The sequence below is a fragment of the Azolla caroliniana genome, unplaced genomic scaffold (genome assembly GCF_043228905.1).
Source record: "Azolla caroliniana isolate FFs.n. ecotype wild unplaced genomic scaffold, voAzoCaro1.0.p SCAF_6, whole genome shotgun sequence".
In the NCBI taxonomy this organism is placed as follows: Eukaryota; Viridiplantae; Streptophyta; class Polypodiopsida; order Salviniales; family Salviniaceae; genus Azolla; species Azolla caroliniana.
The window spans coordinates 9,435,095-9,458,043 of NW_028230441.1; the positions used below are offsets into that span (position 1 = coordinate 9,435,095).

At 44.5% G+C, this 22,949-nt stretch overlaps 1 protein-coding gene across 2 annotated transcripts; it reads right to left on the minus strand.

Annotated features, from left to right (window-relative positions):
- Positions 1 to 17,424: 17,424 nt before the first annotated feature.
- On the minus strand, positions 17,425 to 18,593 carry LOC147863025 (uncharacterized). 2 transcript variants are annotated; one of them, XM_087321346.1, is made up of 3 exons: positions 18,479 to 18,593; positions 18,009 to 18,336; positions 17,425 to 17,826 (listed from the first exon to the last, which is right to left on the minus strand). In XM_087321346.1, exons 2-3 carry the CDS (start codon positions 18,281 to 18,283, stop codon positions 17,685 to 17,687), a joined length of 417 nt encoding a protein of 138 aa, XP_087177472.1. In that variant the 5' UTR covers positions 18,284 to 18,336; positions 18,479 to 18,593; the 3' UTR covers positions 17,425 to 17,684. The 2 variants fall into 2 exon arrangements, with proteins under 2 accessions (XP_087177472.1, XP_087177473.1); XM_087321347.1 differs by having other exon boundaries at positions 18,009 to 18,321; positions 18,479 to 18,579.
- Positions 18,594 to 22,949: the final 4,356 nt, after the last annotated feature.

The window sequence follows — 22,949 nt, forward strand, 5'->3', positions numbered from 1 at the left end:
TTAAGCCATACGACTTCGCATGCGGCGACTGCTGCGCCCCTATATTTGGCTTCCGTGCTCAATAGTGCGACTGTTGGTTATTTCTTGCTACTCCAAGAGATTGCTCTGCTGCCGAGGGAGAAGAAAAATCCAGAGGTGGATCGTCTATCTGCATTTTAGCCTGCCCAGTCGGCGTCGGTGTACCCTTCGAGTCGAATAGTCGTGTTCGACTTATACATGATGTTGTAAGCCATTGTCGTACTGACATATCGTAGTATCCTCTTAGCACAATAAAGATGAAGGTTTCGCAGATTCTACATGAATTGGCTAAGTAGGCCGACCGAATAACCGAGGTCGGGTCACGTAATGGTTAGATACGGAGTTGGCTCGCTCTCAGCGGTTCCGGAATTGGCATCAATCTTTAGGTTACGATCGAGAGGGGTAGACATAGGCTTGGACTCAGTCATTCCAAACTTGTAGAGTAAGTTGAGGATGTAGTGCCGTTGTGAGATCATTATCCTGACTATTGTTCGAATTACTTCAATGCCTAGGAAGTAATGGAGTTCGTGCAAGTCTTTCATTTCGAATCGTCCGGGGAGAAGTGTTTTGACTTTGTTGATCTCGACGAGATCCTTTCCTCCAATGATCAAGTCATCCACGTATAGGATGCTTATGATCGGGCTATCCGACTCATTTCGGATGTATTGAGAAGTATCGGATTTTGACATCTGAAATCCAACTTGATGAAGATACCGCGTGATCTTCGAATGCCAAGCACACGGTGCTTGTTTGAGGCCGTAGAGTGGCTTCTTGAGTCGGCATACGATGTACGGATGTTTACGCAATTCGAATCCGGGTGGTTGTATCATGTACACCTCTTCTTCTAACTCTCCTTGGAAGAAAGCATTTTTCACGTCCATCTAGTGAAGGTGCCATCCCTTCGCTGCTGCGAGTGCAATTATTGTCCGTACAGTTGTCATCTTTGCCACCGGGGCAAAGGTTTCTTCGTAGTCTATGCCATGTGTTTGCGCGTAGCCTTTCGCAACGAGCCGTGCTTTGAAGCGATTTACGGATCCGTCGGCATTGTATTTTACTTTGTATATCCATTTGTAGCCAATCGCTTTCTTGTTCGGGGGGAGAGGAACAAGATCCCATGTCTCGTTTTTGCATAAAGCTTCCATCTCCTCATTCATCCCGTCGACCCATCACGAATCCTTTGCGGCTTCGGAAAGCGTTTCCGGTTCCTGTACTGATGCTACTTTCATCATAAAAGCATAGTGATACGCCATGTACTCGTCATAGCCGTAGCGGTTTACGGGGTTCTTTTCACGTGTGGATCGGCGTAGCTCTCAATCCATGGGTGTTGAGTGAGAAGCTCAACGTTGGGTGCGTAACACGGTGCGTAACCCAGTGCATAGACTAGGTGCGTAAAACATTACGCATAACGTAAGCCGTAGCAGTGCGTAAACCGCAAGACCGTTGAAAAGATATTCCGCGTAGGAATATATTTTAGGAGTTAGTGTAGAGCTCATTTATGAGCATTGAAGTACGTGTCAATACTTCTGTCAGTCCGTATGGACTTGTATAAAATTGCTCACTGAGCACATCCTATGTACAGATTGAGTATTACTCTTGAATTGAGTTTTGTGTGCTCTCTCTCTCTCTCTCTCTCTCTCCCACATACTGTGTATATTCAAGCTCTCCATTAAACATGTGTTTCTGTGTTCGGTTTTCTATTGCATCCACACGCTATTCTTTTTACATGGTATCAGAGCGCGAGGATTGAGAACCTCTGCAACTGACCTTAGCTCAAAAAGAAAATCTAACCTTCGTAAAGAACAAGAAAAACAAAATGGATAGAGGCATGGCTAGCTCGCTTCCAATAGAGAAGCTCGACAGAAATAACTATGCATCTTGGTCCTACAAGATGCACCAGTACCTGCTCGGGCACGGTTACTAGAGCTATATCGACGGAGCAAATGACACAACACCCGATTCAACGCACAAAGATTTCCCAACGTGGGAATAGTTAGCGAGCAGAGTTCTCTACTGCTTCGCGTCTTGTGTGGGCAAACAACTTCTGAGCTATATTCGGGATACAAAAACGCCGAAGGATGCTTAGGCCCCGTGGACATGTCGAACGAGGCGAGTCTGTGCGCAATGGAGGCGGCCGATGGGACTAAGGAAGAAGGCACCGAAGTGATGCCGACATCAACTCCGGACCCTTCGGAAATAGGAGGAGTCGAGGCGATGAGAACCGCCAAGGGAAATCCACCGCGGAATGTTGGTACTGTGGCAAGAAAGGCCACAACGAGAGCGAGTGTTGGAAAAAGTGCGCCGATTTGGAGAGAACCAGGTTTGGATTAGATTCCGAACAGACCGACAAAGGAAATCGGCAGCGATCGCACTACGTCGAAGGACCTGGAAGAGCCGGAAGAGGATCAGTCTTTATGATGAGACACGAAGCAAAGTCGATGAAGAAGATCACCCCGAAGTCGGACAAGGTGTGGTACGTCGACTCCGGCGCGTCAAACCACATGACGTTGTCGTGTGGTTTTTCACACACGATATGAAAACTAATAAAATAATTATTTATGATTAGCTTAATATATTGATATGCAAAGATAGATGTGTTCAAGAGCTTCATAATATATTTTACTACGCATGAATTGGATAAATAAGTATCAAGTTATGTGAGTGAGAAGTTTGAAGAGAAAAAGGAAAAAATACAAAACTGTGAGATATCCCACATAAATAGGTTAACATTAAAATGCAGGATATATAAGGGAAACCAAAACATATTCATTCTATCAATGTGTGGAGCATAGAATGTTCAAGGTGACTTGGGTTACATTGTGTGGTGTGCACGCTTCGGGTGTACACGCGTATGCACGGTCGTGTTGATGCTTCGAGTGTACGTGCGTACTGTATGCACGTCCACGTGGATGTTTTCGGACGTACGCTTCGGGTGTACACGCGTATGCACGGTCGTGTTGATGCTTCGGGTGTACGTGCGTAGTGTATGCACGTCCACGTGGACGTTTTCGGACGTACACGTGTGTGCAAGTTTTGGGCGTACGCGTGGACGTTTCAGACGAACGAGCGTGCGGTCAGGACGCGCGTGAGTGCGGATGCGTACATGGCGACGCTTCGGGTGTACATGCGTATGCACGTCCGTGTGTGTGCAAGTTTTGGGCGTACGCGTGCACGGACGCGTGGACGTTTTCGGACGTACGCGTGTGTGCAAGTTTCAGGTGCACGCATGCACAGACGAGCAAGGGGATGCGTACACGGTGCGGTCGGGACGCACGTGTGTGTGGATGCGTACACGGTGCGGGTTGGACGCGCGCGTGCGTGGATGTGTACATTGCGCGGTCGGGACTTTTGCGCGCGAACGCACATATCTACGGTTTGGTTGTGACGCACGTACGAATTGCGCACGGGCTAAACTTTATGGATGATTGTGTCATTTGGCCGAATTATACGGACAGTCGCATGCAAACAAAAGCCAAGGCCATGCAACTAAAAGTAAAAGGCATGCATCTAAAAATGGAAGCATGCAACTAAAAGTAGAGGCTATGCAACTAAATGTGGGCATGCAAAGTAACACTGGGGAGGAGGATCAACAAAGAGCTCGATATATGTCCCATTTTTTCCCTCTAGTTTTTTTTTTTTTTCCTTTCTTGCTTCTTCTTCCCTCTCGGATTCGAGAAACAAATTATCTCACATATTGATATCAAATGCCTAGCTTTGTTTACTGGAGTTTTCTTGTCAAAAATTATCTCTCGTATTCATATCGGACCACTCCTTGCATGGTTGTTGGCTCCTTTCTTTGAAAAATTAATCTCTCATTTCCATACCGAACCCATTGTAACACGATTCTGAAATTATAAAGAATCGATTTTCTTTTGCAATAAACTAATGATTTGTCTCTTCCACTTGTCTTATGCTTAAAACATGCTTGTGTTGTACGTGTTGCACTAAATCCTTCTAGTCCAGAACCCCGGTGGTTCCGTCTCACGATCCACACATAGTGATGGATTTTCACGACAACGTGCCACAAGGAGTGGTTCTCGTACCTAGAAAAACCGATGCAACCGGGAGTAGTCGCAACCGGAGATGACACTCCGCATCCGATTGCGAGTGTCGGTGAAGTTCCCCTGAGCCATGTCGGGCAGAAAGGAAAACTCATGAACGTGTTACACGTCCCAACAATCACGGAAAAACCTGGTGTCAGTCGGACAGATCGTCGACAAGGGCATGCAAGTCCGGTTCACACATCTCGGGTGCTTCATCGAGGAAGAAGGCCGAGTTATTGCGCAAGGGCGCAAAGACGGGAGGATGTGTATCCTCGACTCTAGTGATGGTGGCACCGCAATGTTCACGAAAGGACAAAAAGTTGAGTTGGATATTGACTTATGGCACAAGCGGATAGGCCACGTCAGCTATCAACGACTTCAGGACCTGCAATCGAATCATGTGGTGTTCGGATTGCCCAAATTTAGTAGCCGGAAGGCACAAATTTGTGAAGCCTGCCAGCTAGGGAAGCAACACCGACTTCCTTTCCCCAACCAGCATAACTGGAACCGAAACAAGCTCGACTTGATATATTCTGATGTGTGGGGGGCCGACACAGAACGTTAGTCTTGGGGGGAGTCGATATTTCTTCTCCTTCATCGACGACTATATGCGGCACACGTGGATCTACCTCATTGAGAAGAAGAGTGAAGTCTTCGACTATTTCCGGGACCTAAAGAGTTTCGTCGAAAGGGAAACAGGAAGACAGATCAAGTGCCTACAGTCGGATGGTGGAAAAGAGTACTTTTCCGGTCAATTCAACGGGTATCTACACCAGATGGGAATTTGACGCGAATTCAGTTGCAGATATACGCCGGAGCAAAACAACGTGGCCGAAAGAAAAAATCGGTCGATTGTGGAAGCGGCGCCGGTAATGCTGGAGGAGAAGAGTTTGCCCAAGTTCTATTGAGCCCAAGCGGTTCGGACCGCGGTCTACATCCAGAACCAGATCGGAGAAAAAGTGTCGGCGCATGAGCTATACTTTGGAACGAAGCTGAATTTGTGACACTTAAGAGTTTTCGGTAGCATTGCGTATGTGCATGTGCCCAAGGAGAAACAGAGGAAGTTGGACGCGAAAGCCGAGAAGTGTATCTTGGTCGGCTATTCGGACGAGCAAAAGGGTTATAAGTGTTATAACCCACGCACCAAACAAACGCGTGTGAGTCGCGACGTTGTGTTTAATGAGTCCACATCCTGGTACTTGCCTCCGACTCCAGACCTCATCTCTAATCCGAGTTCTGACGATGAGGTCAGCGAGGCCGAGATGCCTCCAGATGAGCCTGAAATCGGAACCCGCGAAGAGAGTCCGATTTCGTTTCGGTTAAGCGGACCGAATGGATGACTGAGTCGGTTCGACCAGTCCGATGAAGAGCCGGCGAGTAGGGCAGACTCGGCCATGCATTCCCCGCGCAGAAAGCCGAGAAGACAGCTTATGCGCAAGGAAAAAGGGAAGAAGAAGGTGTCGGATTATGACACGGATAGGAATGAGTTAGATCGATGCGAGTCCGACTCCAAGGGAAGTGATGATGGGTCTTTGAGAGCGAAATCCACGTAGGCTAAGAAAGCCTCAACATCGGCTAATGAGCAATTACGCCGATCTACCCGCCAGAAGAACCCTATTGTGTGGTTTGGTTACAATGAGTACATGGTGCATCACTATGCGTACATGATGCATGTAGCAGAAGTGCGTGAGCTAGAGAGCTACACAGAAGCGGCAAAAGACGCGAATTGGTGTGCAACGATGGAGGAATAGATGCGTGCATTGGGCGAAAATGAAACTTGGGACCTAGTTGACGCACCGAAAGGTGTGAAGCCGATTGGATGTAGGTGGGTGTACAAGGTCAAGTACAACACTGACGGCTCGGTCAACCGATACAAGGCCCGGTTAGTAGCAAAAGGTTATGTATACGCAGCAACATGGCATTGACTACGTTGAGACGTTTGCACCAGTCGCGAAGATGACGACCGTCCGTGTTTTGCTCATGGTAGATGCGGCAAAGGGGTGGCACTTACATCAGATGGATGTAAAGAATGCGTTCCCGCAAGGTGAGCTTGAGGAACAAGTGTACATGGTACAGCCTCCAGGATTTCACTCCAGAACGAACACTTTGGCCATGTGCCGATTGAAGAAGTCCCTTTACAGATAAAAGCAAGCCCCGCATGCCTGCGTCGGATGGGCTTTGCGACGTCAAAATCGGACTCCTCACTGTTCATCCAGAAAGGTCGACTCGGGCCGGTTAGTATTTTACTTTATGTTGATGACTTGTTCATCACCGGCGCTGATCTAAGTGAGATTGATCACGTGAAGCTCCAGCTTGCGGCATCATTCGACATGAAGGATCTAGGGGACCTTCATTACTTCCTCGGGATCGAAGTGATCTGCACCCTCGAAGGCATACTGATCAGCCAACGACATTACGTGCTGAGTATGCTCTTCAAATTCGGGATGGGCGACTTTAAGTCCGTCTCGACTCCTCTGGATAGAACCATCAAGATTCGCCCCGATTCCGGAAAGGTATGCAACCCAATGAGGTTCTGACAGATAGTCGGAAGCCTTATATACTTGACCATCACCCGATCAAATCTCAACTACCTAGTAGAGGTGATTAGTCAGTTCATGGCGCGACCTACTGAGGAGCATCTTCATTGTGCACAACGCATACTGCGGTACGTAAGCGGCACTAAGGACCAGGGGCTACTATATTGGTCCGGTACAGCCCCACAATTGGTCGGCCACACCGATGTCGACTGGACCGGCAACGTCGCCGATCGCCGATCCACGTCCGGTTTCCCGTTCTCTCTTGGGAGTGCCGCGATCGCGTGGAGTAGCAAGAAGCAGTCGACAATTGTGTTGTCAAGCACCGAAGCCGAGTATAGAGGAGCGGTTGTCGCGACATGCGAAGCCATATGGTTGAAGCGGCTACTTAAGGATCTGCAGGTGGAGGTATCTGATCCAACGACGATCTACTGCGACAACCTCAACAACATCCAGCTAGCAAAGAACCCTGTCTTCCACGCCCGGACTAAGCACATTGAGGTGCACTACCATTCTGTTCACGAGTGTGTACTCTCCAGTGAAGTCGAACTTCAGTATGTTCAGACGGATCGGCAGATCGCCGAGGTCTTAACCAGGCCTCTTGGTCCGGACAAGTTGTGCCAATTCTCGGGTGCGCTTGGGTTGCGTCACCTCGACATGCCGAAGTTGAGGGGGAGAGACGTCGACCATGGAAGGGGGAGAGAAGTTTCGGAAGACCGTGACGCTGAGTAGGATGACGAATTTGATTTCGAATTGGCTGAAGAAGCCGAGGGCGAATCTGCGGAAGATTCCGAAAGCGAACATAATAGGAGCAGTCAAAAGAAAGAGCCAAAGCCAACCAAGCGTGGGGGAGATGAAGCCATCAAGGGTGGGAAGACCGAAGACGAGTTGGAGACAGCCAACCCGGACGAGAGCAAAAACCGATCGGAGGAAGCCGAGTCGGTTCGGATGTTTGATTTGGATACGCTGAATCACCAAGGGCCAACCGAAAGAAAAGGCAGCAGAAGAGGCGCCAACACCGCAACAGCAAGGAAGCTGAGAAGGGTCGTGTAAGCAGACAAGCCGACCGGAAGGGTCGAGGCACGCGGAATCGAACGGGTCGAGGAGCGAGAGTGAGGCGTGAAGCCAGAGGGAACTGGAGCGTAGATCCGGTAGAGCAGGTGGAACCTCAAGTTGAGCTTGAGGGGGAGTGTTGAGAGACAAGCTCAAGATTTGTGCGTAATATGATGCGTAACCTAGTGCGTAGACTGGGTGCATAAATCAGTATGCATAACCTAGCCGTATTAGTGCATAAACCGAAAGGCCATTAGAGAGATATTCCTCGTAAGGAATAATTTTGGGAGTAAGTGTCGAGGCTCATTTATGAGCAGTCAAGTACTGTCAGTACTTGTGTCAGCCCGATAGTCAGGGCTTGTATAAAAGGTGCTCACTGAGCACGGTGTATGTACAGATTGAGTATTATTTTGAATTGAGTTTCTGTGTGTTCTCTCTCTTTGTCTCTCCCGTGTACTGTGTATATTCAACCTCTCCATTAAACCTGCGTATTTTCTGTGTTCGGTTTTCTATTGGTTCTGCACGTTATTCTTTTCATCAACCAATCGTCGCTCTTTCGAGCACAGAGGCAGAAGACAAGGGCGCGACCGTGGTCGCATGTGAAGCCGTATGGCTGAAAAGGATACTCAAGGATCTGGGCGTACCCATCAAGGATCCAACTTCCCTTTACTGCGACAACATGAGCAATATTTATCTGGCTCGGAACCCGGTGTTCCAAGCGCAGACAAAGCACATCGAAGTGCACTATCACTTCATCCGAGAGCACGTTCTAGCTGGCGATGTCGACCTACAACACATTAGCACCAATCTCCAAACGGCCGATATCTTCACTAAAGCCTTAGGAACCGACAAGCTATGGCAATTCATGACCAATCTCGGATTGACGATCCCTGACCTACCAGGCTTGAGGGGGAGTATTGAAGACACTACGCAATAACGCGTGGATTCCGCAACCACGCAACGAAGCCCCGAAGAGCCGATCTAGCACGCAAAGCCGCGAAGAAAGATGCAAGCCGAAGCACAGACTTCGCAACTACGCACAACGCAAGCTAGAGCACGGATTCCGCAAACTCCGCATAAATGCGAGTCGACACGAGTCGAATCGCATTTCGGATACCATCTGAAACCGACCTGACTTGAGCTTGAGGGGGCGTGTTGAGAATCAAGCTCAACTTGGTCTAGTGTGTGAACTCACCTTGAGAGTGAATAGACACTCCAACGGTCAAGAGTCACCATTATGTCACCACTTTGTATTCTAGCATTTAGTATGAGTCATAGAATCATATTCTATGACACATAACTTATAAGCTTTCACATTCCCCATGCTCCATAAGTCTTGTAGTTAATGAAGAGAGAGGGTGACTATATAAAGCACCCTCCTCCCACCTTGTATAATGTTGAGTCTTTCTCCTTTGTTAATATACTTTACCTTGCGTATTCTCTGTGTCTTACTCCTTGTCTCTCTCACTCACTCTCTCTCTCTCTCTCATACACACACACAATTCATATCTATTCTGCTACACAGAATCCATCTTGTGATTCTTTACACAATTTGTTGATGAGTTATTTCGTTTTTATGGATTACCTATGGATATTGTTAGTGATCAAGATTCCAAGTTTACTAGTGACTTTTGGAGTCAGGTCTTTAAGAAGCTAGAAACTACGTTGAGCATGAATTTGGTAGATCATCCTCAGTCTAATGGACAAACTAAACGAGTTAATCAAATTATTGAGGACATGCTTCGAGCTTATGTAGCAAAAACCCCTTCTAAGTGGGAGCAATACCTTCCTATCTTAGAATTTGTCTATAATAGCTGAAAACATACATCCATTGGATATAGTCCTTTTATGTTGATGTATGGTTTTCAGTCGCGTGCCCCAGTCAATGTCACGACTCATCACGATACATTCGATAGTACACACAACTTTTTGCAAGACATGAACCAAATGTTGCATATTGCCAAAGAAAATGTTCAGATAGCTCAATATCATGCTCGATTTTATGTTGATCAGGATAGTCGTCCTCGTACATTTACTATTGGTGAAAACGTTTTCTTACGTGTCCCTACTGACTCTACGTCATTGTCTATGGGCAAGTGCACTAAGTTAGCCCTACGATATTATGGCCCATTTGAAATCCTTAAACGAATTGGGTCTTGCTTATCACCTTGCCCTTACCCCGTAACATTAGTATTTACCCTGTTTTTCACGTCAATTGTCTAAAACCATCACAATCTAGGATATTGTAACATTAGAGGATTTTTCTTACAAACCTCATGTTCCTGAACGAATTCTTGATTCTCGTACTAAACTTTTACATTCTAAAGAGGTTCGGCTATTCAAGATCAAATGGATGGATAAACCTATTGATGATGCCACGTGGGAACGCGAGCATACTCTTAAGGTACAATTTCCTCACTTTATATTGCAAGAGTGCAATCTTTTGAAGTAGGGGAGTATGTTACTGTTGAGAATCAAGCTCAACTTGGTCTAGTGTGTGAACTCACCTTGAGAGTGAATAGACACTCCAACGGTCAAGAGTCACCATTATGTCACCTCTTTGTATTCTAGCATTTAGTATGAGTCATAGAATCATATTCTATGACACATAACTTATGAGCTTTCACATTCCCCATGCTCCATGAGTCTTGTAGTTAATGAAGAGAGAGGGTGACTATATAAAGCACCCTCCTCCCACCTTGTATTGTGTTGAGTCTTTCTCCTTTGTTAATATACTTACCTTGCATATACTCTGTGTCTTACTCCTTGTCTCTCACACACACATACACTCTCTCTCTCTCTCATACACACACACACACACAGAGTTCACACCTATTCCGCCTCACAAGAATCCATCTCTTGATTCTTTACATGGTATCAGAGCGAATTGGTAGTTCTATCTAGCCCATTTGCCTCATTGTGATCGTGTGTTGTGCTCCACGCCGACGACCAAGAACCAGCTCATCACTATCGTAGCTTCGCTACATAGCTCGCATTCGAAGAGAGAAGAAGAAGAAGAAGAATCGACATAATGAATACTCAAATGGGGAGTGCTCTCCCTATCGAGAAGTTGGATCGAAACAACTTCGCATCTTGGGAGTACAAGATGCACCAATACCTTGTCGGACAAGGCTATTGGAGCTACATTAAAGGAGCGCATGAAGACCGACCCGTCGACATGGCTCCCGGATACGCAACATGGGAGCAAGCTGCAAGCCGTGTAATGTATTGTTTGGCGACATGTGTTCATGACCACATGCTCGGTTACATTCGAGAAGCCAAGACGCCGAAGGAAGTGTGGGAAAATCTACGAAAGATTTTCGCTGCCAACACGACCGCGAGGAAGCTTCAACTTCGCCAAGAGTTGAACAACATTCAACAAAGGGACATGTCCATCACGACATAAACCTTGAAGATCAAGGAACTTTGCGACTCACTCGGCTCAATAAGCGTAAGTATTGATGATGATGAGATGGTGCAAATATGCCTCGGCGGCCTCGCACCACGGTTCGGCGTGATGCGAACCGTCGTTCTAGCAAGGGAGAAATCTCCCTCCTTCTTCGAGCTCCAATCAATGCTATTGGTTGAAGAAAACCACGTGCGTACAATGAGCAATGAGTCGGAAGGCCACATGCTCTACACGCACTTGAACGGAGGAAGAGGACGCAGATGAGGTCCGACCTACGACAACAACTCCCAATTTTGGCCTCAAAACGGAAGCCTACGAGGAACCTTCGCAAGAAGGGGGAGCTTCCACTCCGGCCCAAGCCGTCAAAACGCAACTGAATGCGGATATTGCGGAAAGCTCGGCCACCACGAAGAAGAGTGCTGAAAGAAGATGCGCGAAACGGCTTCCACAAGCCGACAACTCACGAACTACGCGCACAACTCCGACTACGAAGATCGTGGCGGAATGTATGCACACAACTCCGACCGTGGCGGAATGTTCATGATGAAATATAGAGCAAACTCTATGATGGCCTCTACCTCAACTAGTGCCTCCAGTTCGGAAGACGTATGGTTCGTCGATTCCAGTGCCTCGAACCATATGACATCGCATCAAGAATGCTTCCGAGAACTTCGAGAGCCGGACCGACCCGGCTATGTCGAAACCGGAGATGACACTACACACCCGATTCGGCACATCGGCAATGTTCCATTCGGAAAAGAAGGTAAGCAAATTTACATTAAAAATGTCTTGCATGTACCGACCATTACGAAGAATTTGGTCTCCGTCGGCCAAATTGTAGAGCAAGGGATGCAAGTTCGATTTAATCAAGGCGGTTGCTTCATCGAAAAAGAGGGCCGACTCATCGCACGCAGACGAAGAGAGGGCCAAATGTTCATTCTCGACTCACACAAGATGAAATCGTCCATGTTCGCAAAGGGCATGAAAGCCGACTTCGACATAGAGTTATGGCACAAGCGGATTGGCCATATAAATCTCCAAAAACTCAAAGCAATGAAATCGAAAGGAGTCGTCATCGGACTCCCAACATTCAAAGAGAAGGAGATTGAAGGTGTATGTGAAGCGTGCCAATTCGGCAAGCAACACCGACACCCATTCCCGAAAGAGCGAAACGTGAGCAAAGGTCTAGCCAACATAGTCCATTCCGACGTATGGGGACCGGCGCAGACGGCTACATTCGGCGGATGCCGATATTACGTACTCTTCATCGACAACTTTTCTAGGCACACTTGGATCTACCCGATGCGGCAAAAGAGCGAAGTGTTCGGACACTTCCAAAAATTCAAGAATAAAGTTGAGAAAGCCACGGGCCGACATGTCGATGTCTTTGATCGGATGGCGGCAAGGAGTACTTCTCGGACGATTTCACGGCGTATCTCCGAAAGGAAGGAATTCGGCGAGAATTCACTTGCCGACACACTCCGCAACAAAACGGAGTAGCCAAGCGCAAAAATCGGCACATCCTCGAAGTAGTGCGGGCCATGATGAACGAGAAGCATATGCCCAAGTCATATTGGGCCGAAGCTGCAAATACGGTCATCTACCTAATGAACTGGTGCACAACATCCGGTGTGCACGAGGTCACTCCGCACGAAAAATACTTCGGAAAGAAACCGGACTTATCGCACATCCGGATATTCGGCGCGATAGCGTACGTGCACATCCCCGACGAGAAGCGTCAAAAGCTTGACCCGAAGTCGGAGAAATGTATCCTCATAGGATACTCATTGGAGCAAAAAGGGTACAAATGCTACAAACCCTCAACTCGAAAATCTCGAGTAAGTCGAGATGTCATTTTTGATGAGTTCGCATCCTGGTACGCACCAGAGACAACTTCGACTCCGATTTCGCTCGACCTGGAATCCGTCGAACAAGAGATACAGGATGAAGATCACCTTACGCACATGTTCGAAGAAAGTCTGATTACGACCCGACTAAGCGGACCACAAGAGCCTTTGAGCGATCAAAGCACATCACGGCCTAGCCCGAAGATGGACAAAGGCAAGGCGAAAATGGCGGAATACACAGACGGTCACTTCGACGACAATGAGTCAACTCACTCACTCGACAGTGAGTTCGGCGGCTTGGATGTACCAATCGGAGCTAAGAAAGCCCTCATCTCTGCAAATGAAAAGCTCCGTCGCTCCACTTGTGAAAAGAACCCCGTAAGCCGATTCGACTACAACGATTATATGGTGTACCATTACGCCTTTATGATGAAGGTGGCTACAGTACGCAAGCCGGAAACTTTTTCCGAAGCAGCCAAGGATCCGCGATGGATCGAAGCCATGAACGAGGAGATGCATGCACTACGCAAGAACGAGACATGGGATCTCGTTCCCACCTCACTATACAAAAAGGCGATCAGATGCAGATGGATTTACAAAGTGAAGTACAACGCCGACGGTTCCGTCAACCGCTACAAATCACGACTCGTAGCGAAAGGCTACGTCCAAATGCACGGAGTTGACTACGAGGAGACCTTTGCCCCGGTGGCAAAGATGACGACGGTACGAACCGTAATTGTGTTTGCCGTGGCGAAAGGGTGGCACCTCCATCAAATGGACGTCAAGAACACCTTTCTACAAGGCGAATTAGAAGAGGAGGTGTACATGATACAACCACCCGGCTTCGAATCACGCATTCATCCGAAAGTTGTGTGCTGACTCAAGAAGCCACTCTACGGCCTCAAGCAAGCACCACGTGCTTGGCATTTGAAGATAACGCAATATCTTCATCAAATCGGCTTCCGTATGTCAAAATCGGACAACTCCCTCTACATACGAAGCGATTCCGCAAGTCTGATCGTCATTATCTTATATGTGGATGACCTAGTCATTAGAGGTGAGCATCTCGTCGAAATCAATAAGGTCAAATCCCTCCTTTCCAACAAGTTCGAGATGACGGACATGAAGGAGCTCCACTACTTTCTCGGCATCGAGGAAATTCGAACTCCGGCCAGAATCCTGATCTCTCAACGACACTACATCCTCAACTTGTTATACAAGTTTGGTATGGCTGAGTGCAAATCCGCGGCAACCCCGCTCGATCGCAATCTCAAACTAAATGCGAACTCCGGCACCAAAGCGTGTGAGTCGACTCAGTATCAGCAACTCATCAGGAGTCTCATCTACCTCACGATCACTCGACCCGATCTCAGTTATCCGGTCGGTCTTCTTAGCCAATTCATGCAAATACCGCGTGATACTCACTTGGATTGCGCTAAGCTTGAGGGGGAGTACTGAAGATATTATGCAATAACGCATGGATTCCGCAAACCGCGCACATTACGCAATAACGTGTGGATTATGCAACCACGCAACGAAGCCCCGAAGAGTCGATCTACCGCGCAAAGCCACGAAGAAAGACGCAAGCTGAAGCACAGCCTTTGCAACTACGCACAACGCAAGCTAGAGCATGGATTCCGCAATTCCACATAAATGCGAGTCGACGCGGACTCCGGAACGCGAGTCGAAGCGGATTTCGGATACCGTTTGAAACCGACCCAACTTGAGCTTGAGGGGGCGTGTGTAGAATCAAGCTCAACTTGGTCTAGTGTGTGAACTCACCTTGAGAGTGAATAAACACTCCAACGGTCAAGAGTCACCATTATGTCACCTCTTTGTATTCTAGCATTTAGTATGAGTCATAGAATCATATTCTATGACACATAACTTATGAGCTTTCACATTCCCCATGCTCCATGAGTCTTGTAGTTAATAAGGAGAGAGGGTGACTATATAAAGCACCCTCCTCCCACCTTGTATTGTGTTGAGTCTTTCTCCTTTGTTAATATACTTACCTTGCGTATACTCTGTGTCTTACTCCTTGTCTTTCTCTCACACACACACACACTCTCTCTCATACACACACACACACACACACACACACACACACACACACACAGAGTTCACACCTATTCCGCCTCACAAGAATCCATCTCTTGATTCTTTACAGTTATGTACACATAACGTAGGTGAGGGTAGGTCACTAATAATTACATAAGTGAAGGGTATGTTCACGAATGTTAAAAAGGGGACTAATGTGATTGGATAGAAGGAATGATAGGTCCATGCACTATCATGATTTGGACAACCAATGAATGTAGCTCGCCTTTTAGAAAGACACATCTATTCAAGGGGCCTAAGAAAAGGTATAAATATGAGGCTTAGCTACCCTCATAAGGACATTACGTTGGAAGGTTGTTGTCTTAGACACCAGTGGTGCGGGCTAGGCTTTCGTCTCGACGATCGTGTAATCTCTTCCAAGGTATTAATCATCCTAATATCCGGTGGTATGGAACGTTGGTGGTAGGTTGGCTATGTCTAGATCATAGCTCGGGGGTGGTCGGGTGGAACAGGTTTTTCTATCCAATCTATTTTCCATCTTTTACTTTATTTTGGTCTATTGATTAATAATAGACCCTTTACAATGGGAGAGGCTTTCGTCACAAGGATCGTGTTAATCTCTTCCACGGTATTAGTCATCCTAATATCCGACGATATGGGACGTCAATGGTAAGTTGGCTATGTCTTGATCATAGCTCGGGGGTGGTCGGGTGGAATGGGTTCTTCCATCCAATATATTTACCTTGTTTTTACCTTATTTTGGTCTATTGATTAGTCATAGACTCTTAACAATAATTTCTCCTTCACTTTAAAATAAAAAATATCATATTGCAAGTTGACAAAAGGTTAGGTTTAGCCAAACATGAATAAAAGTTAGAATCTGCATTAGGAATGTAGCACCCAACTAAAAAAGTGGGTATACCATTTGACATTTTTATTTGAAGCCATATCTAACATTTATGTTCATCATTTTTTATGATCGTTTCATATTTCTCTACTTCGATCGTAATCAAACATGTCACCCCTCCTTGTTCTCTTCATTGTTTTACACTTTTTAACATCAAAGAGTGTGCATGGTAGTTGCCTAAACCTTGATTCCATTTAGTATCATGCTCCCATGTTTCAATAAGAAGTATGATATTGGATTCATTCATCAACTCCTCTATGTTAGACCCCCCATTCAATGGGTATCTATTGCAATTCCAAAAGCCATTGTAGTAAAAGACATGAATTAGTCTCATACGTCCCTATTTAATTATCTTTACATATTTAAACACATCCTCAATCTTGTTTTTCAATTTTTCTTCACGTGTTTCATGACAAACATTTTGTTGTGAGATTGCACGATCTTCACTCACAAAACATTGTGTACCTTTGAGGTACACCCAAATATTTCATATATGATCCTCTGATTTGTATCATCAATCATTTTGTGTACACTAAGGCTTCCTCCTAAACAAGCAGCACCATATTCCCCAACTCAATCGTGCCCCACACACATTCACATCCAACATATCATAATGCATACTAAAGAATTCCTTCATGACCTTTTCCAAGGGATCCATCATATAAGAGAGAGAGGTAATAATGTCCAAGTGGGGAATCGAGAACATAATTCCATAACATACGTGCGATTCTTTGACCTTAGTAGTCAAGGGTTTCCCTTTTGTTGAAGAAGAAGCTCATATGTTTTCTATGTTCTTACATTATTATATAAACATTTTTAAAGAGAGCATGGTGTTTATTTTTAAGGTCTACCTATACTCTTGTCTAGGAATTGGCAAACGGTTCAGTTTCGGCTTAACCAATTTGGCCTTGTACAGTTTTGGCTCAAACCGGCTAAGAAAGCTCAAGCTTGAACTGACATGAGGTGAACCGCAAAACCGTTAAAAAACCGGTTTGACCAATTTTGGCACTATAGAGTTTCCGCTCAAACTGGCTAAGAAAGCTAAAACCTGAACTGACCTGAGGTGAACAGCCAAACCGTTTAAAATCGGTTTGATGACTCTGTTCAAACTTGAGTTGAGCAGTTGCTCACTCTTACTCTTGTGATTCATGATATGCACCAAACAATGCAACAATTCATCCTACCATATAAATTTGAGGCACACGTCCACCTCTAGGGCATCCCTACCCTCAAATTTAGGGGCTGATTACACCCTAGGCTATTTAAATAAACACAGAGATCTTATTTTCCACCCAAGTATGTATGGAGAATTATCCAAATTTAGAGGAAGTTTGGTTTTGAAGGCATCTGAATGTAGCTAAGCCTAGTAAGAGTGGCTCTATTCAGAGCCAGATGGAGCCAATACTCTCTAGGGTAGGACCTAATCCGTGGATATGCCAATTTCTCTGGGTGGTCTGAGCAAAGTGAGTGCCCCAAACATGAGAAAAGACTGATTGTTACGCTTGGATGAGGATTTGGAATAATATGGTGACTTTGATTAAAAAAAAACCATGTAGGTATGCAAATCATATTAAAAAGCCATGAATGGATAGGATACAGTGGATTAATTACTGGTTTCTGAGTAGATTTAAGCATGAGAATGAAGGAAGCATTCAAACACAATCAAATGATGGATGGCTGGTTCAAGAATCGGAAGATCTACTGAATATGGAGGAGAATTTTAAAAAGTTGGATTCTTTGGTAGTTACATATACATAATTGCATAATGAGAAGCGCATTATCCTGCGAAATGCTTATTGAATGAATTGAGGATGCTCATGGGCGACCTTCTTCTTCTTCTTCTTCTTCTTGTCTTCCTGGCCTTTCGTCTTGTCTGCCATAGCCACCATTACCTCCTCCATCTGGACCTCCATCTTCTAGTTGGTTGTTCTGTCCGCCTCCATGTCTTCCCTGGGTCCTATGACAAGAAAAGAAGAACCAGAAAATTATGTGAGCCTTTTGGAATCATGGATGGATGGATGGATGGATGGATGAGACAAGAAGCCATATGACCACATATCTGACCACATATCTGCAGGAGATCAAACTATTTAAAATCAACAGACTCGACAAATGAAAGAAGAGACGAGAGGTGCATACCCAGACGAAGAATTGGGGCCTGAGGTAGACTCCTTCATTCCGTGATATTCAGAGAATGGGGGAACCCCCGCAAAACCTCTGCTCCTCACGACTACAGGGCTGGATTTGGCGTCCACATCTCCAAACACTGCTCTCAGTGCTTCTTTTGCCTGCTCTTCCTGTCTCCTTTTCTCTTTCTCTCTACTTTCTTCTTCACCTCCCCCTCTTATCTTCTCTTCTCCTTTTATCTCTACGTCTTCTTCTTTCCGATGATGCGCATAAGTTTCGTCAGCCATGGCCTTTTAAGTTAAGCTTAAATTCTTTTTGATGATCGCTGCAAAGAGAAACCCTACACAATCAAATCAAATGAAAAATCAAATTCAAATTGAACAGGATCCAAGAAAGCAGAAACCCAAGGAAAGAAGAAGAAGAAGGATTTATGAAGCCTCTCGATGATCCAGTGAGAGAGAGAGAGAGAGAGGTAGTCTTGCCTCTGTCAGTCTGTAGGTCTCTGAATGAATGGATGGATGGATGATGAAGGTGAGTGAGGTCCAATTTAAGGAGGAAAGAAGAAGAAGGTGGGATGATCACGATTCATGATGATGATAAATCTGTGGGCGACTTACTTTTCTGTTTCAACCATCTTTCCCAACTCTCTCTGACTTTGTCTTAGAGTCCTGTCTTTGTCATGGAGTCTTCTCTTCGTTTTTTTGCTTGACCCTTGACTTTTGAAACACACTTGTTTTCATTGACCCCACCAACACATCATACATTCACACACGCACACGCATACGCACACGCACACGCACGCACTCACACACACAACACACATGCACACGCACACGCACGGATGCATACGTTTGTCGAGTCTTGAGTCTTGCCCCCTTGGGTGACGATGTTCCTAAGGAATGAACAAATCTCCCTATGCCCCTATTCCTAAGTGCTTCATTTCAGGGTTGTTATCGAGTGAACAAATGACCTAAATCGACGCCCTGTGTGTATGCACCTCCAATAACTTGGCTTGTTGCCACTCCCATTAGTAATGGGTGAACAGATATTGCATAACCTTAGATATTGCATAACCTTCCTACATTCATCATTGCTATACTACATACATACATACATACATACATCTCCATGTGTACAAGTGTGTGTGTGTGTGTGTGTGCATGTGCATGCGTGGTTTTGGATGAATGTATAGAGACATCGAAGCTACAGTGTATAGAGAAACATCTTCTCAAACAGTTTGGCAATACAAAGAACCTAAGTTATTACAGTAGTGAATATCTCTAATTGCAAAATAAAACCTCTCAAGTGTTGTAAGACTAGATGACACAAAGGCGTTTCGTTCGAGGATTGCAACCAAGATATAACTACCAAATCACTTTTCCATTCAACCTATGCATTTGTTCGATTTGCAATTACCATCAAACGGAAACCCCTTTGTCATACTCTAATTATACTATAGACCCCGGATACCGAAGGTAGTCAAACCATTCCTTATACAATTGCTAAAGGAAAAACGCTTACCCATATTAAAAAGGGTGACCAAAATTCATGACTCCGTACCTTATATTGTGTCATAACCACCCCAATGGCTTTATCAACTGGGTAGTTAAGGAATCTTTGTCACGTTATCCTTAATCATTGTAGTGAAAAAATAAAGACCAACTCTCTCTAGACGTTAGCTTAATAGTTTATGTTATAGCATTAAAGTCATAAAGTTGAGAGAAGCGAACTTTCATCTTGACCATATGCTATGGCCCATAACTTAGATCGCAATTATTCTCTCATGGACTTTAAAAAGATTTCCCTCTCTCTTGATAAATAGAAGATGATAATGATATTTGAAGTCCCCTCTATAAAGTAAGAACCAAAGAGATTACATATTTAAATAATATATCCGAAAGGATAGCTTTTGAATTTCTAAAGTATAGTATATTTAGTTTTTGAGTTTCTAATATAGAAGGTAGACATACATATAGGCCCCCCTCTATATATTATGATCAGGAGCATTTTTATTTAGGACACCCATGTGCATACCCTTCCTTGGAACCTTGCTCATAACTTCTCTATCTATCCTCCACTCAACACATCGATTGCATTCATGTTTTTAGACTTACATTAGCTTTTTGGTTCTCTAAAATTGACGTGGATGGGATGTGGAAGTGATTTGTATTGATTATGGTTCATGTATTTCCCTTAAACAAGATTTGAACAGGTCTTTCAAATAATGACCCTTCAAGGCATCCATGGGAAGAAATAATATGGACGTACATGAAAACAAAATGTTCACCTCTTTGTGGATGGAAACCTTGACTAATTTTTTTATTTTTAAAGGAAGACTTTACAAGCCATTTCAATCAAACTTTCTCAAAAACAATAAAGAGGTTGTACTGATAAATTAAAGATGTGTCTTATAAGCTATGATCGATGTAGACCTAGGACATCTCTTTTCATGTAATAAAGACAAGGTGCTCCAAGTGAGTTTTTCCCCACTCATAGATCATAAGAGATAATAGTTTACCCATTGCTCCCTTGTGTTAGTGGTAACAATCGGCAATGGTTTGGTTCGGTTCGAGAGTGTCCAAACCGAACCGTTTAAATTTTTTGAAACCTGAACTGAATCGAACTGAGCCTCAAAAACATTTAAACCGAACTGTTTAGTAAAAATCCAAACCATTAATCCTAAAAATATGAGAATTAGACTTAAAAATGAAAAGATTGTCTAAAAAAATTAATTAAATTTGCAAACCATCAAACCATTAAATTGTTAAAACCAAACCAAACTGTTCACCCCAAACCGAACCATTACCGTTAAGTCACAGTTTCGCGGTTCGGTTCGGTTCAAACCGAACCGTTGTCGATTGTTAGTTGGTGGAGTTTATATTACAATAGAGTGAAGTGAGGTACATTAATTTGAACAAAAAATTGTGAATCCCACAACATTTACATGTTATGAACTCTTGATTTTGGTCTATCTCCTTCCTCCTCTCCATTTTATTATTAATCTTAAATCTAATCAAAGGTCATTATGGAAATATGCTCCTTTAGTAGTGAGTTCAACAATGAATAGGAAAGGGTACATTTAATTGAGAAAAACTAGAATGCCCCAAGATTTTCTTCATTTCCCTCAATCCCAAAAGATCACTTAATTATGTGTTATTTGTGGAATTATGGGTCAATGCATACTCATTTTCTGTCTTTTTGAGGGTTAAGCAGAGAGTGCCGATAATTATTCGTAAAGGATGTACACATAAGGGAGATTTTTGTTACACATGAAGTTAGAGAATATATTGATGAAAGCTTGGCAAATGGATTCAATTGACATTTGAGATCTCTTCTTGGCTCACCACTCACATCCATGGTCTCCTCGCGTGGTCATGGAGTTATCAATAATGACACCTGTGCTGCCTTAATTGAAAATGTATATGGAATTATATATATATATGTATGGATCTTGTTAGTAGGAACAAGCAAGCAAAAATCAAGTAAGAGAGATGGTGTACTATTCAAGCACAAACAAAATATACATAGAGAATAAGAGAGAAAGAGATAGTTATGCGATGATAGGCACAGAGAAAGAATGATTGCATTCAAAAACCACCGAACTTCTTTACAAAGACTAGAACTACACTTATTTATACTTGGAGTAACGACGCCCTAACTCCAAGGAGTGTTCACACTAGGAATACAATGATTTGGGGTAGGACTTTTAGTCCAACAAACTCCCCTGTAAAAGGACTACCCTTATAGTTACAACAGATTAGGGGTAGTCTCCCCCGTAATTTTAAATTTATTACAATTAAAAGAATTTTACAAGCTATGAAAGAATTATCCGAATCAGAGTGCTCGAGTAAGTTTGGTCATCTCCTTTGGCCCTTCGACCAGTCGACTCTTCGACTCAATGCTTGATTCGGCCCTTTGTAGCCCTTTTGTCTTTAATGACTCTTTTGGCCTTTTTAGGCCATTCGGCCCTTTCTACCTTCAACCCTTTTCTTACATCCTTTGATTCAGTTGTCCCTTTTTCTTTAGCTTGTCATAGTCCCATTTGTCTCCTTAGTGCTTTGAAGCGATGATCTAGGAGTGGCTTTGTTAGGAAAATCAGCGATGTTCACCTCGGTATCAATTTTTTGGATTTTGAGCTTCCCGAATATGATGATACCTCACCTCTATGCGTTTCGTTTTTTAGTGATATACAGGATTCCGCATGATGTGTATTGTGCTCTATGAATCGGAGCTAGATTCACGATTCAGTTCTTGATCGAAAAGTTGACCGACATTCGTGGCAGCTAGTTCCTTGGCTACTTCAGACACGACAATGTATTTGGCCTCTATTGTGAAGAGGGCCATACATTCATGGAGTTTTGACTTCCATGAAATCTCTCAACCTGTGTAGGTGAAGACATAGCCTCATGTTGATTTTCGATTGTCGAGATTTCCAGCATAATCAGTGCTAGTAAAGCCTTTGACTTTGGTCTGATGATTTGGACCGAATGGTAGTTGTGTATTCTCTGTTCTCCGAAGGTATTAGAGTATGTGCTTTATTGCTTCACAATGCTTCCTCTGTAGATTTGACATGTAGCGGTTGGTAGTGCCTACAACATACACAAGGTCAGGTTGGGATGGCTACCATTGCGTACATGAGTCTTCCTATTGACGATGCATAGGGGATCTTTCTCATTTGCTCTGTATCAACCTTTGTGGAGGGAGACTCTATGTCCGATAGTCGGATCGACATTGAGAGCGGAGTCAGTGCAGGTTTCAACTTGTCCATGTTGAACCTCTTCAACACCTTTTGGATGTATTTAGGCTGGGAGAGCCGTGGGATCTTCTTCGTCCTTTCTCGCTCTATCCTCATGCCCAAAATATGTTGGGCTTCTCCAAGTTCCTTCATTGAGAATTTCTTTTGAAGTTGCCAGTTCAATTTCCCAATTTCGGCTCTATCACATCTTGCAATGA